This window comes from Pempheris klunzingeri, chromosome 8 (genome assembly GCF_042242105.1).
Source record: "Pempheris klunzingeri isolate RE-2024b chromosome 8, fPemKlu1.hap1, whole genome shotgun sequence".
Classification (NCBI taxonomy): domain Eukaryota; kingdom Metazoa; phylum Chordata; class Actinopteri; order Acropomatiformes; family Pempheridae; genus Pempheris; species Pempheris klunzingeri.
Window position 1 is genome coordinate 9,395,128 of NC_092019.1, and position 16,854 is coordinate 9,411,981.

General features: G+C 40.0%; 1 protein-coding gene across 2 annotated transcripts in view; it reads left to right on the forward strand.

The window, feature by feature from the left end:
- LOC139204990 (exostosin-1a-like) overlaps positions 1-15,356 on the forward strand; it is a 436,963-nt gene extending 421,607 nt beyond the window's left edge. For both annotated transcript variants that reach the window (XM_070835044.1, XM_070835043.1), the window contains 10 exons: positions 1,470-1,563; positions 4,701-4,808; positions 5,110-5,229; positions 7,543-7,675; positions 8,342-8,460; positions 9,524-9,619; positions 10,697-10,786; positions 11,004-11,164; positions 11,272-11,443; positions 12,314-15,356. In XM_070835044.1, the coding sequence (XP_070691145.1) occupies positions 1,470-1,563; positions 4,701-4,808; positions 5,110-5,229; positions 7,543-7,675; positions 8,342-8,460; positions 9,524-9,619; positions 10,697-10,786; positions 11,004-11,164; positions 11,272-11,443; positions 12,314-12,499 (1,279 nt within the window). In that variant the 3' untranslated portion in view covers positions 12,500-15,356. The remainder of the gene's footprint in view (positions 1-1,469; positions 1,564-4,700; positions 4,809-5,109; positions 5,230-7,542; positions 7,676-8,341; positions 8,461-9,523; positions 9,620-10,696; positions 10,787-11,003; positions 11,165-11,271; positions 11,444-12,313) is intronic.
- Positions 15,357-16,854: the final 1,498 nt, after the last annotated feature.

The following is a 16,854-nucleotide window of genomic DNA, read 5'->3' on the forward strand; positions in this document are numbered from 1 at the left end:
TTGTAAATTGCATGTGCAGTTTAAAGTGGGATTATCCGAATAGATATTACATAATCATCAAAGTCGATATATAACTCTGCAGTTGATATTTTGCACTGCACTTATGCGTGACTCCCACTGTAGTGTAGGTGTTCAGTAGGAACAAGACCAAGACTGTGTGTCCGGTCATTTGTTTGTAATGGTTAATGGTTGACGCTGAGCAGAATCCCATCATGTGCTGTTTAGGCATAAAAAGCATAAGAACAGGAGGTACTTCTTATCTTAGAGGTCAACCAAAATCTGTGAAGAATAGCACAAACTGTGAAGAATAGTGTGCAGTGTTTTATTTTAGAAACATTGGCTTCTGATGGATGAAAACAAAATACGTCTACTTACAGAGATGTGTGGTTGTACATAAATTGCTTACACCTCTAACTTGACAAAAAGCAGTTTCCCTGGAAATCATGGGATTACGAAGAAAACTTTCTCTTCACTGCTCTGTAAATAACAAAGTTTAGAATGGATAAAAAGAAGTATGAACTGATCGGGCATCTTTTTTTTGATACATTTAATGTATCTTAGAGTGTGGTTCAGATTGAAACCCATAAGGCATAGTGATGAAAAGTGTTGTACTTTACATTATAATGTACTGGGGGAGAACTGCATCTATATTGCTGTTTACTGCCTTTACCCCTTGTACATGACATAAAACTGATGTGCCATGGCTGTGCAGTCACCCGTAGAGATGATTGGATCAGTTGAGGCATCAGGTCTGCAGTGGTAGAAGAATTTACCTTAACAGTGACACTCAGCAGTACATTTGGAGAGAGATGCAGCACAGCCAAAGGCATACAGACCTTCAATAAAGGAGAGGGAAGGAAAATAGCCCTAGGCACAGACAATAGGCGCACTCAAATTATCATTCACCTTTATATCTGTTTGCATTGTCATCCAAATGTGGTCATAAATTATTTCAAATACAAGCACAAGTTTGCAGGAATGCTTGTTTACGAGTCATACACTGGGAAGGAAAATGTGCACACTTTTAGTCCTATCTAATGAAACCCAATCCAATGCATGACAAGCACGCAACACAACTCTTTTGCACGATCTCACATGCACACATATAATATTGACACCGAAAGAATTCCAAGCAGCTCTTTAATCCAAGCAAGTGCTGACTGAGGCTTAGATTGGATGGAGGGAGCGAGGAAGAAAGGAGAGATGGCTAGATGTGCAGGTGAGAGGGCAAGGGGTTTAAAGATGGGAGGGGAGAGGGGAAGAGAGAGTCGAGATCAAAGCATGGGATTTTCCCTGAAAGTCCTTGTGCTTTTCAGGTATTCCATTGTAAAAAAAAAAAAGAGGCAACTTTTCTGTTCTGACATCTGCTACTACCCCATACATATGGGGTAAATTGTGCAAATTGTGTTGCGTCGTATATTGAAGTAATTCGTTCCTGATGTTTTCTCTTGTTTGCTGTGATTCTACAGGTATGACTACAGAGAGATGCTCTACAATTCCACATTCTGTCTGGTACCTCGAGGACGACGGCTGGGTTCATTTCGCTTCTTAGAGGCTTTGCAGGTCAGTGACATGCATACAGATGTTGCTCATTAGTGCTCGACGAATCAGTCAGTAAAGTTGAATCAGTCACAGCAGGTGCACTATGGTATATGAACTAATAGAATAAAAATCAAAAGGAAACACAATTTGTATTTGCAGTATGTGTAACACTACAGGTACGACTTCACTGGAATGAGAATTCATGCAGTTTTATGCCCTTTCTTTGCCATTGTAGCCCCCCTTTGTTGTGTCTGTACTGGTTCTATATCACAAATATTTTGAAGGAATTATGGCAAGATTTGGGTCAGATTGAACCCCAATGAAAGGCTGATCCACACAGATTGTTGTGCCAAAAGTGCTTCAGTTTTCAGGTTTCTAAGGTGCCTAGTAAATAAGGTACATTTTGGCTACTTGGGTTGGCACCTAAACAAAATGACCAAACACAAGTTGAACTGGCTCAAGAAATCCTGTTGTGCGTCAGCCCCGAAGTTGTGGTTACCGAACAATAAAGTGATTGAGAATGGAAAAAGTGATGTACTGCGTTACTCCCAATAGCTCTCTCACCCACTGCCATTCATTTTGTTATTGTGCAGCCAGTGTTGATGCAGCTGCCTCTGACTCAGTGTATTCACTGCTGCCCCTTCCATCTTTTCTCTCATGTTGTTGTCCTCTTTTCAATTCTTTTTTTTGAGTATCTTCACCCACCACTTCGAGCCACCCTCTACTTTATCTTTACACTCATTCTTTTTAATTCTGGTACATTCTTCACTGAGTGTCCCAAATCCCCAATGGTACTGAACCCATCTCACTCACTGTCTTATTCACAAGAACTAACCACTTACGGTGTTCAGAGATGTTGAAGCTTCTTTGAGTGACAAACCGTTAGGCGCAGACCATAGTTGTAGTTAAAGTTACATTTATTAATTTGAACAGTTTCACCTTAAGCAGTTGTGTCAAAATAATTTCCTTCACCGTGAGAACAGTGAACAGTTTGTTAAATAGCCATTGGCTAGAATGAAAGTGCAAGGCAAGCTCTATTTTAGAGGCAAAAGGACCTCTAATATATTGATACTGATTAAAAATAACAAAACAATCTTTCAAAATTGAAGGATTTGAATATAACCAATTTAACTATACCATGGGAGAGTATTTGCTATTTATGACAATGTCTACTGCCAGCATGTCAGGATGAGCTGAACTCCCAGTAATAGTAGACCTGCTTGTCATTAAAAATTGAGGGAACAGTGCATTCGAGCTTGAATAAACATTAGTTTGGAGATTTTTAGATTCTCTAGATTTTGAAAAAAACACTGACTATACATATAGCTTAGATATGCTGTAAAATGTGCCATTATACAGGTACATTATTTGGTAAAGACAATGTATCTGAGCATACAATAACTGGTGTTTTGAATTTGACATCTCATCAGCAAAGTTGCAGGAAACAGATTTTAAGAGTGTTCAGTCACTGACTGTTAACATTGGTGAAAAAGAGCCTTGCACGTGCCATTTTGCTTTCACATACTCTGGGTGCTAATATAGTATGATAATTTATCCAGTATTCTTGTGTTTTAGTGAATACAGATGGGATGATAATTTGTTATCTCTGTGTACAATGTAGATTTTAGATATTTAGCTTAGTTTCTGTCCTCCAGGGACTTCCTGTATAATGAGTGTAACAGTGGAAAAAAAGTTGATGTTTATGTCAAAAATAGAAAGTTATGTTTCTGTGAAGTACTGTACGCACTACGCCACAGAGAAACATCAGAGAAATGGTTAAGGAAGAGATTTTTGAGCAGATAGATAAAGAATGATGGCTTATGAGTTTACAGTAGGAGATGGGCAGTGACTCTCTATTGACTGAAAAGATAATTGCACCACTGGGGAACCAGGAGTGAGGCGAGGCGAGACAGTGGACTGATGACCAAGTCGACATAGGAAAAGAAAAAAAGCAGTGAAGCTGCAGTTGAGGCAGCATGCAGAGGTTGGCTGGAGTGTGGTGCTGGGCCATGGCCTGGAGGCATTAGTGTCTATCCACCCACAGCCTCATGCAGGAGCACAGAAGATGAGGAATTCAGACAGACAAAGGACAATTTGGGGAAGCTGAAGTCAAGACAGGGTTGCGTTCTGTATTAGTTACATTGACAGACCAGATAGGAAGCTGTGCGGTTGTCAAGAGTGGAGATGTTCAGGCGATTGAAGTAGAGCTGGGAAGGTGACTGATTGGGAAGATGATGTAGAGCGCAAAACTGCAGGATCAGGTTGTGCAGTGCAGGTGCCATGACAAGCAATGGGCCAGAGTCACATTGAGATCCTCTGTTACTTGTGTGTTAGCAAAATATAGGGAGTGCATAGCAGTGAGTTTTATTAATGAATGTTTGCTCTCCCTGTGTGTGTGTAATGTGATGAGTTGGGATAGGATTGAGCTACAGGAGTCTCTAGGTGATTGCTCTGTGAGAGCAGATACGAAGGGAAAGCATTGCAGCGTTTCAGCAGATTTCTGCCTTTGCTAATGACACCGAGGAGATTAGGCAAGCACTGCAGCACTCTGATACAGGAGCGTTTGTCCCTGGCATGTGCATGTGTAGTGACCAGGGCCAATCAGTGAATGGTACCCCGCTTAACAGATTATAGGTCCAGTCACTGCAGGCAGGATGCTGCATGTACTATACAACTCTTAGAAACACACAAACACTGACAAACCTACAGCAGAGACATCACGCATGTCTGCAGACACACAAACGTGGATACACAATTTAGTGCAATCTCTCAGACACAGGGTTTTATGTTCAAGTATGTTTTGAAGTGTATCTTCTTTTCTACCAAACATAATGATCATTTTATGAAGCTGCAATGCTTAGTTACTTGGACAGTTGGTCGTCAAGGTACTGCAGCAGTTCTGTAGTTAATTAGTTTTGTGTTGGAAGATGAGTTGGCCCTTCTGGTTAAATTGCCTATTTTGATTGCTTGGGAAATGAACCTTGTACAGTGATGGCATGGGTTTGCGGAGCATAAGCCATTTAGTAATATTTTTCCATTTTCTCTTCTCTCCAATCTGTCTTTATTGTATTGCCTGTGGAAATCAAAACTTGGAACATTTATCTCATTAAGTAACACTGTATTTTATGTGTGTGCGGTGTTGTGTGTCACTCTTACAGGCAGCTTGTGTGCCAGTGATGCTGAGTAATGGCTGGGAGCTTCCCTTCTCAGAGATCATTGACTGGAATACGGCAGCTGTGATTGGGGATGAAAGGCTGCTATTACAGGTATGTTTGTCACTCAGCATGTGCAGAGTCATCAAAGATGTGCGTGTTAGTCTCTTGGAATAGCCACTGCTGCAAAGACAAATTTTCTTAAGCTTTCACCCAGTCCTGGTTTGTGAATTTGGACCACTATCTTCTAAAGCTCCCAAACAACAGCTGAGACTCACTCAGTGGATTTGTTGAGGGTGATCTTGCAATTGTTCTATAGGTGGTGTACCCTTACTTGTGGATTAAATGACAGTATCCAGTGTGGTTTATGGATTTTGCTAATTCAAGTATGCTAATGTGTTCTCTTCTGTCTCAGATCCCCTCAACAGTGCGTTCCATCCACCAGGATAAGATCTTGTCCTTGAGACAGCAGACCCAGTTCCTATGGGAGGCTTACTTCAACTCTGTGGAGAAGATAGTACTGACTACATTGGAGGTACACATGCAACACTCATGTTCATACATACAATGCAACTGCACGCACATGCAGTATGTGCAGGTATTTATACATGCACATGTATAAGGACTGTGATCACATGTAATATGTTTAATTGCAATTTTAATGTTATAGTATAAATGTTGTAAAATGTTTGTTTTCATTCAAAAGGAGAAAATCTGTGGAGAGAAAAAGCTGGTACCAATGTTCAGGATTTGCTTGCTAGTAAAAAGTGTCATTAATTTGTATTCGTCAGTATTTGTTGACTTCTTTGAAAATGTTACTACAGCAGTTTCACTTCTGTTCGTCCCATTGGCTTTGTACTGACAGGCTTACAAGTGCAGGCTATGTAGTTGCAGACTTGACAATGAAACTGCTCCAGACTAGATTGAAAACCAAGCGGCATGATCTGTATTGTTAAACACTGTTGTCATGTTTTTGAAGCTGTTTCTCTCTCTGGCTTGGCCATCAATCATGTCAGTAGTTTGTTCGTGTCAGAGTCCATTTATCTGTATTCTTCCTTCTGAGTAGCAGGCTACCATACCGCTCGTGGGCTACAATTACAAACAAGCAACGATGAGAGCAGGGAGGAATGAAAACGGATAAGGGAGTGAGACAGAAACAGGCAGGATGTGCAACGCTGGCTGCAATTAAGGCAGGATTATTTTCACTATATTTCAGGTCATGCATTTGTGCATCCTCAAATTTATCAGCCACTATCAGCAATGGACCTCTTCATTACAGCTGGTATAATTTTGTTTGCAGTGGGCATATATATTTGTAGTTTAATGCAGAGGAGAAGTACTGCTGATTTTCAGTTGTGTTACACGAAAGTGTTACTGCTGACTGCAGTTTCACCATTAGTCGCAGCCCCCAGATAGTGTTACAGAGTCCATGTCCCTATAGGTGGGAAGTCAGGGAGCTGGAAGGCAGAGCTGGGATTTCTCTGTCAGCAGGATAAAGTTACGGCCCCAAGAAGCTGATCTTCGATCTGTTTAGAGTCTCAGTATCTTAACTCTGTTCCAGCACATGCCATAGTACAAGAGTGGTAGGAGGTCAGCATCTTGGGTTCAAGTTTACTCTGTTAGTAAGGGATTCTAGACATTTTACTGTTAACAAGGTAAAGTTGCACCTCAAGAATCTGTTTGTAACCGCAGTAATCCTGCAAGAGGTAAACAGGGTTTACTTCACTTTGAGGCTACCCCATTCCTCCCAAGAACGCTTAATATTTTATTAAGGTGTCCTGTCACGGTGTAAGAGTCTTCTTAAAGCTTTGGAGTGGGATCAAGTTGATGCTGTAGGCCTGTAAAGGCTGTACGTGATACTGGGCTAAACAAACTTGTAAATTTGGTTCAGGTTATAAACCTGCTGGTGTCAACCAACTTATATATTGAAAAACTAACTGCATTGAGGTCGCTGTTCCATTATTGTCTGATTATATTAACATAACATAACAGCATAACTTAAAACATAAAACACTCGTGTTAATGATAGTGGCTTATGAAGTACAGACAATTTAGGCTTCCTTCATCGGTAGTTTCCTCCAATTCTTACAAATGCAGAGAGGTCAAGAGTGATTTTAAGAGAATTGTGTAATTGAATTGAAGTCATAATTGTCAATTTCAGTTGATTTATGTGTTTTTTACCAAATGAAATCAAAGCAAAATGAAATCAAAGCACAAAAAGGTGTGTTTGATGAATATGTTTCCTATATTTCCTATTTTTTTAAATGGTTCAGCTTTGAGGAAGATTTGTTGACATCAAGTATTTTTAGCTGTTTCTTTCCTAATGATGAGTATATGTGGCTATTGACACTTTATTTTGTTACTGTTAGTAGTATTCTAAATTCAGTAGTCAGCTGCAATCCAATAAACTGATAGAAATCTAAAATTTTATATATGCAATGTATAGAATATTGAGCTGATGTAAATTGTGACATGAATACATTTAGATTGAGAGATAATTTGAAAAATATACATCCCTACCAAAAATAAGCTATGAAATAAAATATGAGAATTCAATAGTATCATATGAATTTGTTGACAACAAACTGACCACCTATTTCTAGTCTACAGCTTTTTAGAAAGTTAATTTAGTCTGCACTATAGATGCAGACTAAAGTAGAATAGATACCAGTGGCATAGTTATTGCTTTATTTGACTGGACATGGGAGAGCTGAACTTGTGGCTAATTTCCTGCTGAAATCTTAGTTTTCTTTGAGTCACAACAACAAGGAGTGTTGTGGAGATTTGATATGTTGATGATATACCTGAATTTACATGAGGTTGGATCTCCTCTCCCCTATTTATACAGATCATCCAGGACCGGGTACAGCAGCACACCTCAAGGAGTAACCTCATGTGGAACAGTCTGCCTGGAGGTCTTTTCACCATGCCTCAGTACTCCACACACCTGGGAGAGTTCCCCTTCTACTACGCTAAGCTGGGTCAGTCCATTATTCATGCTATATGCTAAGACCCACATCAATAGCACGCCGTAAGGCTTGATGAACTGAATTCTCATTTATGACACAACACAAGAACAGCTGGTGTGTTGCAGCTGTTGAAAACTTGTAAACTGACATGTGAATCAGTGACGCTGCCATGAGTTAAGCAGTATATCTTTATTAATTCATGATTTGTCACAGAGAAGCTCACCAATTAGACCTGCCATGTTTTCATGTTGCATTTGTGCTAGGTTAATTGGACAGATATGCAGCTTGTTGTTGACATTGGGATTTGGTTAACTGGCACTTTTTCCTTTACAAGCCTAATTAGACCTTCTTAGTTAAACTATATGCCAAGTAAACACAGCTTGATGTAAACAAGCACAAACTAAGAGATGTTCAGAGCTGTCAAAGAGGCATTACATATCAATGAAATGCTACTTTGCGCAGTTCAGTTTAGAAATTGTGGTAGTGAAGAGCTATGGTGGTAATACTTCATTTTTAAGATATTTATAGAACATTTAACTGTTAGGGTTACTGTAGTTCCATGTTCAAATGACAATACTACAACACTGTATGTGATTCAGAAGATCTTTCAGATGCTTGAAATCTTATGAATTACTTATTTTCTTACCTTTGACATCATGACGTCCCTGCTGTTTTCAGGTGTGAGGCCATACCCCAAGTTTACAGCGATCATCCATGTGGTGACCCCACTAGTGTCTCAGTCCCAGCCAGTCATGAAGCTGCTTGTGGCTGTGGCCAAATCACAGTACTGTGCTCAGGTAATTCAAGACTCAGCACCCTACACTACATTACTTAGCTCAAACAGTTTTGGCCAGATTGACCTGATCCGCAGTGATTACTACTTGATGCTAATGTGAGTAGATATTCTGCTGAACTAAACTGTTATGGATCTAATTTAGCTCCACTGAGAGTTTTGTGTTTTAACATGTTTTAAAGCAGAGTGAGCAAAGCTACTCTGGTAGAAATAAAGGTCTGTTTGTCTCAATGTCAGTGTCACTTCTCAGGTTTATCACATCACTGAAGTGCTGGTGTTGGCTTAAAACTGCTTTTGAACTTAAATATTTTATTCATGCTGGAGATGGAGGGAGGCTGTTAAATAATTTCCAAACCTTCCTGCTACAATAGATCCACACTGACACTCCCCTCTCTTTTGATATGATTGTAATACTAATGCACACTGTAGGAAATACAGAAAACTGACACCTTCGGAACCATTTAAGCCTGAAAGCTGTACATAATAACTGCCATTTCTCAGTGAATTCATACATTAAAAGCTGTTTAAGATATTAAATGGTGAAGGTGGTTTATGTCAGTTAGCCTTTTGAATACACAGCCTCTGTTGTGTTGTGGAGGAGTGGTTTTCATGTGTGTAGTAAATCCTCTCTTTTTTCAATGGCTATTACAGTACATTACATTATTGTGGCATTTTGCATGTTCACCAAAAATGTGAATTCAGTTTTCCTGGATTTAAAGCTATAAGGCTGGTAAGAAGGCGACAGCACATTTTGTTTTATCACTTACAGTGATACAGTACGTCACATAATGTAGGTCATGTGACAGTTCTGAAAATAGATCTGCACTAGCATGAAAAAGTCCTCTGCATAGGTAGGAAGTAAATAAAAATATGGGAATTTAAACACTGCCTCATTGTGGGTTTTTGATCTGTATATGTATTACAAGCCAGACAAGGATTGTCAAACATTAATAGGCTTCTATTTTAACATATTTCTCATTATGTATCCTTACATAGGTGTGCAGATGAATATAAAGATGTTGTATTCAGAATGATGACTAAATTTAATCTATTTTCGCTTTGTACAGGTGATGGTTCTGTGGAATTGTGACAAGCCTCTTCCTGCCAAGCACCGCTGGCCTGCCACCTCAGTCCCTGTTATTGTTATAGAAGGTGAAAGCAAGGTAAAAAACCTTACATTTCTCTCAAATGTTACTACAGCCATTTCATAGTTGGTGCTGGAAGCCCTCAAAGTTCAATTCAATTCAATTCCATTCAGTATGTAAAAAGTAAAACTGCAAGCACCCCAGAGTTTCTGAACGGGTGGTTAAACCGGTTAAAGTGTGTGATTCCGAACTGCTAAAAACAGATATTGAGTTTTGGACTCTTCAAGTCATGGGATCAGTGCAAAAAAAGCACAGGAATCAAATGCTGTCATGTCAAGATGTCGGTCCATTTTAACTTAAGGCAGTTCAGTCACTGTAGATTTTTTCATTTTTCTTTTCATAGCATTTGATATTTTTGCCTCAATTTCGGAAATAATGTAGTAAAAACCTTTCATCATTACTACATTTAAACCCTCAACTGCCATGCCTTAAAATGGATGACTCAGTAATAATAGCACAATATTGTATGAGGAGAATAAGAAAGAGTTTCTCACATTCTCACTGTACTGTACTGATTATTGGACATTGTAAAAGAGCATTAGTCAGTCAGGTCTCAGTCCTATTTGGTTAACGTCCTTTTTCAAGTATTTGTTAGCCTAGGCCCTGTAGGGTGAATGGTGATGTCGCTAACAAAGTTGTCACTGTCAGGGATAGAAACCCTTCCACTGTATTTAAAAGTAATAACTGGCATTTAGAGCAGCATGAACATATTTCTAAAACTGGAAACCACTTTATAAGAACTTGTTGAGTTACTTACATAGATACGTGCCAAAAAGCAGAGGCTGCGTGGCTCATCTGGGAAGGAACTGCACTCCACTGCTTGTAGATTTCTATCTGGGCTTTTATCTCATCAGTGAAATGATTTATTTCTGCTGTCACTGGTGTTATGTCAGCTTGCATATTTGGCTGGCTGCTGTTAAGACATGAGGAAAACTGCTGGCGCTGCATGTCAGGCAGATGTACCTCGCCTGTGCTCATGTGGGCCCTGTTCATACACTGATTGTTGTTGTTGAGCTGCATGGTACAACTATTTACTTGCTTTTTAGCAAACGGTCTCATTTTGCGTGTGTGTCTGTGTTTTGCGAATCATGCCAGGTGATAAGCAGTCGTTTCCTGCCCTACGACACTATTCCCACTGACGCTGTCCTCAGTCTGGATGAGGACACCGTGCTCTCCACCACAGAGGTGAAAAAAAACAGAAAACTACAGCAAACATTTACTGCAATTTTTAATCAAGGGCACATACTGTTAAAGTTCCTGTATGTAATTACTGCTAATTACAGTCACTATTATTTTTCTGTTTGTTTTCAGTGCAGTTTCCTGGAATTATGTGTTCCTGGTTTCTAGACCTCATGTCTCCCCTCTCTCTTTCTGCCTCTGTTTCTCTCTGATCTTGGTCCAGGTGGACTTTGCCTTCACAGTGTGGCAGAGTTTCCCCGACCGCATTGTTGGTTACCCTGCCCGCAGCCACTTCTGGGACAGCAACAAGGAGCGGTGGGGCTACACCTCCAAATGGACCAATGACTACTCCATGGTGCTGACTGGGGCTGCCATCTATCACAAGTACTGACACACTACTGCGTTATTGTATTTCACACCTCTCCATCAAAATTCTCTTCCCATTTAGTTCAGAACCAACACAATTCACCCTCTCTCGTGTTCTCCCTTAGATACTACCACTACTTGTACACCACCTACCTTCCAGCCAGTCTGAAGACAATGGTCGACCAAATGTCAAACTGCGAGGACATTCTGATGAATTTTCTGGTGTCCTCGGTTTCTAAACTACCACCCATTAAGGTCACCCAGAAGAAACAATACAAAGAGACCATGATGGGACAGGTGAGGCAGAAAATGTATCTTGTGAAACAAGCTCATTTTATTATAGACCCGACGGTAAAACGGACACTGTGGTGGGGTTGTAGATTTACCCAGCATATTATCATCACCTTCATAGATGGCCCTAAAGAGAAGTAATGCACTTCTTGTTATTCATCTCTTTCCCGACTCTCAGGGGGTAATCAATGGTTGCATTACTAGAAGTCTTGATATTTAAACCTGTCGTAGTCCCTATGCACAGTGAAAACCAAAGTAGTTTGAGTGTCTCCACTTGTAGAAGGGACATTTTAATTTGTTGATGTGTGGAGTGAAACACGTAAAAGATGCAGAAAATAAGTAGCAATTTAACACCTAGATTTGTGTGAGGAAGCTATTCAGAAAAACACAAAGTAATTTCTTTCCGTTAAGTAGAAAAACACTTTGCTGATCACATTTTGTAGGTGTTTTTTTTTTTTTTTTGCTTTTCACAAATTCTGCCAGCTTGTCCTTTAAACATACCAGATACATAGACTTTGAGCTGTAGAAGCTCCCATAGTCATTCATTATTCACAGTAATGCCCTGTATTGAACAGAGACCCACGTTTTTCTGATTATTGCAGAACCTGTTGGCCTTTAGACACATCCCATCAATTAAACCCAAATAATTTGGCTGTTTACGTAGAACATCAATCAATTTTACATTTGAATTGGAATTTGTTTTCTTGTAATATGGGCTTCAATAAAAAAGGTAATGAATAATTACAATAGGCTCTGAAAGGTCAGAGTAATTTGTGATGCATTATTCATTTTTTCGTTGCTCTCTCCCTTGCACTGCCTTTTAATGGTCCCTCTCTTTCTCTCCCCTACCCTCCCATCATCGCCTCCCACCCCCAGAGCTCACGGGCATCTCGCTGGGCTGACCCGGACCATTTTGCCCAGCGTCAGACCTGCATGAACAAGTTTGCCAGCTGGTTTGGCACCATGCCACTGGTCCATTCTCAGATGAGGCTGGACCCAGTCCTGTTCAAAGACCAGGTGTCAATACTGCGGAAGAAGTACAGGGACATCGAGAGACTATAACCCTCCAGACCCCCCCGCTCTCTGGACACAGCAAAGATAGAGCGAGGGGGCGGACGCGTAGACAAACTCTGAGCCTTTCCATGATTGCATGGATGGATCAATGGAGAAGCAAAGGAGATTGGGTACAGGCTGATAAAAGGAATAAAAACTAGAAAAGATGTGGAGGACACCACGTGCACTGGTCTCCTCCATTGTGTCTCCTACATTTCTCCTTCCTACCCTTCTCTTATGTGTACTGGGGGGTAGCTGAGAACACAGGTCCCACTATGTACACTATGACTACCACCAACTGAAGGACACAAAGCTATCGACTTTGAACTGAGGCAGTCAAAGTCATGGAGTTGGAAATAGTAACTTGCTGCCTCAGTGTCCCAACAGTTGGCAAACCACCCCCCAGCTCCAGCCCACTGAAAAAGACTGTTCAGCTCTTTACACTCTGCACAGGTTCCTGAAAGCTTCTGCTGTTAATTATGACTATGAAGAGGATAACACTATTTTGGATTGTGTTTAGCTACTTTTTTTATACAGTGAACGAATGGCCAGCATTACTCTCTCTGTATTGTCTTAATTGAAACCAGTAGCAGGGTGGGTGAAGAGAGGAACGACATCCCCTCTACAACAGAGCTGAGTTGTGATGGTTGATCTGATATTCACAGTGCCTCAAGTTTATGTAAAATGGCGTTGGGATCTGGGAGTCTGAGAAAAAGGCATGGTGCAGAATGAGCACCTTGACGTTGCTGCTTTCTGTTTTGTTTAGTTTTTTCATGATTTGTGATTTTTTTTCTTTATTATTGATGGGATAATGGATCTTTTTGTAAAATTCTTCAGGTCAGCATTCACGTGTTTTCCTCTCTGACAAATAATGAAATTTTACTTTTATTCAACTGACAAGCAAATTTGTTATCATGTGCCATTGTGAACATTTTGCCCAGATAAAACAACTAGGTAGATTTCACTAAATTTACCATGTGGGGATAGACATCCACAGGATCTGAAGAGAAATGCAGACACAACTGGAATTTTCTGTTTTCATCTTACCAAGAAGTCCTCTTCATAAAGGTTCGTATGACAAAGCTAGAATTGGTACTTGAATATGGCTGGCTTGGAGAAAAATGGAGGATGGTAAGAATTGCCTTGGTTAAGGGAAACTGAACTTGGCAATTGAGCCAACCAGTGGTCTGTCTGAAACACAAACTACTGTGAAAACTGGTGAATAGTTTTTTGGGTAGAGATATTTATACACAGTAATTATCTCCATGCCACAGACCCAATTTCATTTTGTCCAGTGACAAGTTTGGCAGTAGCCCAGGCCGACACGTACTCAACATGGACTACCACTACATTCATCTAGGAGCATCCAAGTGCTTGATGCCATCAGAGTTGGCAGCATACTAAATAGACTTGTTATGAATAAATATGACCAGACTGACAAGAATTCTCACCAAGCAATTTGTGAAGAAATTAGCACCTTTGGGGAAATATGCTTTATTAAGTAATTATTCTAATTTGTGGTATTTGTTCCACATTAATACATGTACATATATACGGTCAGCATGGTACTTTTACAGAATGCCAATTTGTATCACAGGTTTCAGCAGCCACTCATTTCATTGATTTTCAGTGCTGTAGGGCCACATTCACGAGGCGAAATGTTTAAAAAAAAACAAAAAACAGAATGTTCTGTACGTATATCTCATAAATGGCATCTTGATCAGTTTCTATATGTTGGTCTTAACATTGAATGCCAAGTGTCAGTGGAACATGAAGTTGGGCTTTTTAAAGATGGACCAGTTGGCTGATTGAGATAAACCAGTGTTTAGCTCCATTTACAGTCACTCCATTTTAGTTCTGCCTTGATATGTCATATAAGGTTAACTGAAAATGTAATTTGATGAATCTAGGCTGTGCGCCTGTGTTTTTAAATGTCTGCGCACCATCAACCTAAATTTGATCTGAGTGTGAAGTGTTTCCCTGTAAAGCCAGCAACATTTCCATAGATCTCTAATGACAACTTGGCCCAACACCTCCTTTCAGCTTCATTTTAGTGGAAGATAAATGGTCCTCTTGGCAAGCTTCCCTGTTCTGTACCCTTCACCACAAAATGTGCCAATAGATCACATATGATTTTGTTTTTATCTATTTTTTTCACCTGATATGAGGAATGCCATGCACTCCCATATTTATTTGGTTTATTAAAGATTTCCTGTCTGTATAAGGGGGCAGAATGTTTGAGAACGAGATGGGGGGGGAAGGAAAGAAACAGTGTATGTGTGAGAGACTCAGAGATCAGCAGAGAAAGGTGCTGCATGGTATTTTTCATTTCTAAGAATGTGCTATCAGCTTGACCGCAAATAAACAATCCTCATATTAGGCCCACTTAAACACATAGCTATCGAGACAAATGAATATGGTCATAAACAGAATCACATTTCAAAAATGGACTTGGTGCAATATTTAAGATGACATTTTCCGTATCTTTTTCCTCTTCTCCTTCCTCACTGTATGTTGTTGTTTCAGAGGGCAGGGGGTTATATATTGATGTGCCTTCAGAGGAGATACTATTATTATTTTTTTTCCCAACTGCCTTGTGCAAGAAACAGGTCTGATGGTCGGTTATTTTTTGTTTTCTTTATCAATATCTAGCTAAACATACTGGCTCCCGAAATGATCTTGTTAAACACTGGAATGCTACTAAGACTTAAAACCACACATCTGATACTGACATTCCTGCCTTTTCTGTTGTAGGAACTTCTTTTTTTTTTTTTTTTTTTGTACACGTACTGCCTTGTATTACCACACTTGCGACAGCCCAATAGAGAACTCCTCTTGGCCGTCACAAGTGTAGTAATACATGTAACACACATAATTCCCACACACACAGTATATATCAGACAAGATTGTCTCCAATGAATCTCTGCCTGCTTCCTTCACTCTCTTCCCTAACTGCAGACCTAATTTTATAGAGATTACGATGGAAAGATAGAGGAAAAATTACAATTTTGTAAAAGAATTTTATAAAAACAAAACAAAAAACTCAATAAATAAAACGTTTGATATAAAATGATTGTCTTTGTGTGATTTTTAATCTGACCAATAATGTGTCATCCTTTCAAATGTTTTGGTATGACCACGTGTCCTTCAGACAAATATTGAATTAAACTTGAGATATTGCAATTGCATACTCAAAATCTATAGTATGCTATAAAAGCCATTCTCCCCCTGATACACATACAGTCGTTCCTTCTTCCCAGTTTCCCCTTGTCATCCACCTCCCTCTCTGACCTCTTGGCGGCCCATTTTCAGACTTCCCAAACATATTTTGTGTGTTGGATTTATCCATCGCTCTCACTGAGGGAGAGCCAAACCAAATAATACCTTTAGCTTCCTCCTTGTGCGTGTTTGAACCTCATCCTATGCCAGGAAACTGCTGTGTTTACATAAATCTGTGTCAGGATGATTGGTTTAGACACGCCGCATAAATAACAGCATCTATCCAGGATGATCCCATGGTACATGTGAGCTGCCAACTCAGCTGGAGCAACAGCTACCAGGAGAGACTGCTACCCTCAAAACACAAATACAGACACCAAACTGGGCAAAACTGTTAAAGCAAAAAGATGTGCAGTTCGTCAAAAACCAGTCACTCAACTCCCTAAAGGAGAAACCATTTGGACAGTTGTGCCAAAGACGACATCCACTCTGTATGGTCTGTAGGCCAAAACAGGAAAAAAACCAAGAGATGTGCAGATGCTTTGCTGCATAGAGTGAGTGCAAAGAAGTGATTTTTTTTCTTGATAAACCAAGCAGTGAAGCTTCTCCACACTGGGGCGGCCTATCCAGTGCGAAAAGCCTGCTTGTATGATTTAATGGTATGCTAATCAGTTCACCGTCTTTTAATCCTGCTGATGAGATGTGTATCTGCCGTGGATCTCAGCGTGCATGCAGTCGGGCCTCTTCCCTGCTGTTAGATGAAATACTGTGACTCAAGGCCACGTTTTTCAAATGTCCCCCTTTCTATCAGCTTTTCTATCAGACATAATTACAGCATGTTTCAAGTTACACTGCAATATGAAAGACACATTTTCTGTTAGATTTGCTCGCATAGATTTCTGATCTGTAGTCTTATTGTCATGGTATGTGCAAGATCTTTGTCATTATGGTAGCATCGGCCTGGAGTTAACTTTAATTTGAACCTTGCAACTAAAAACCCACCACATGCTCTGCTGCTGTATATTGGAACGGAGTGTGAAGCATTGCTGCATACGTCCAACTATATACAAGGAGAAAGACTTCTCTATTACAACTCCTTATTGCCAGTGTTAAAGTATCATGAGTGTTATCATGGGGCTTTTTTT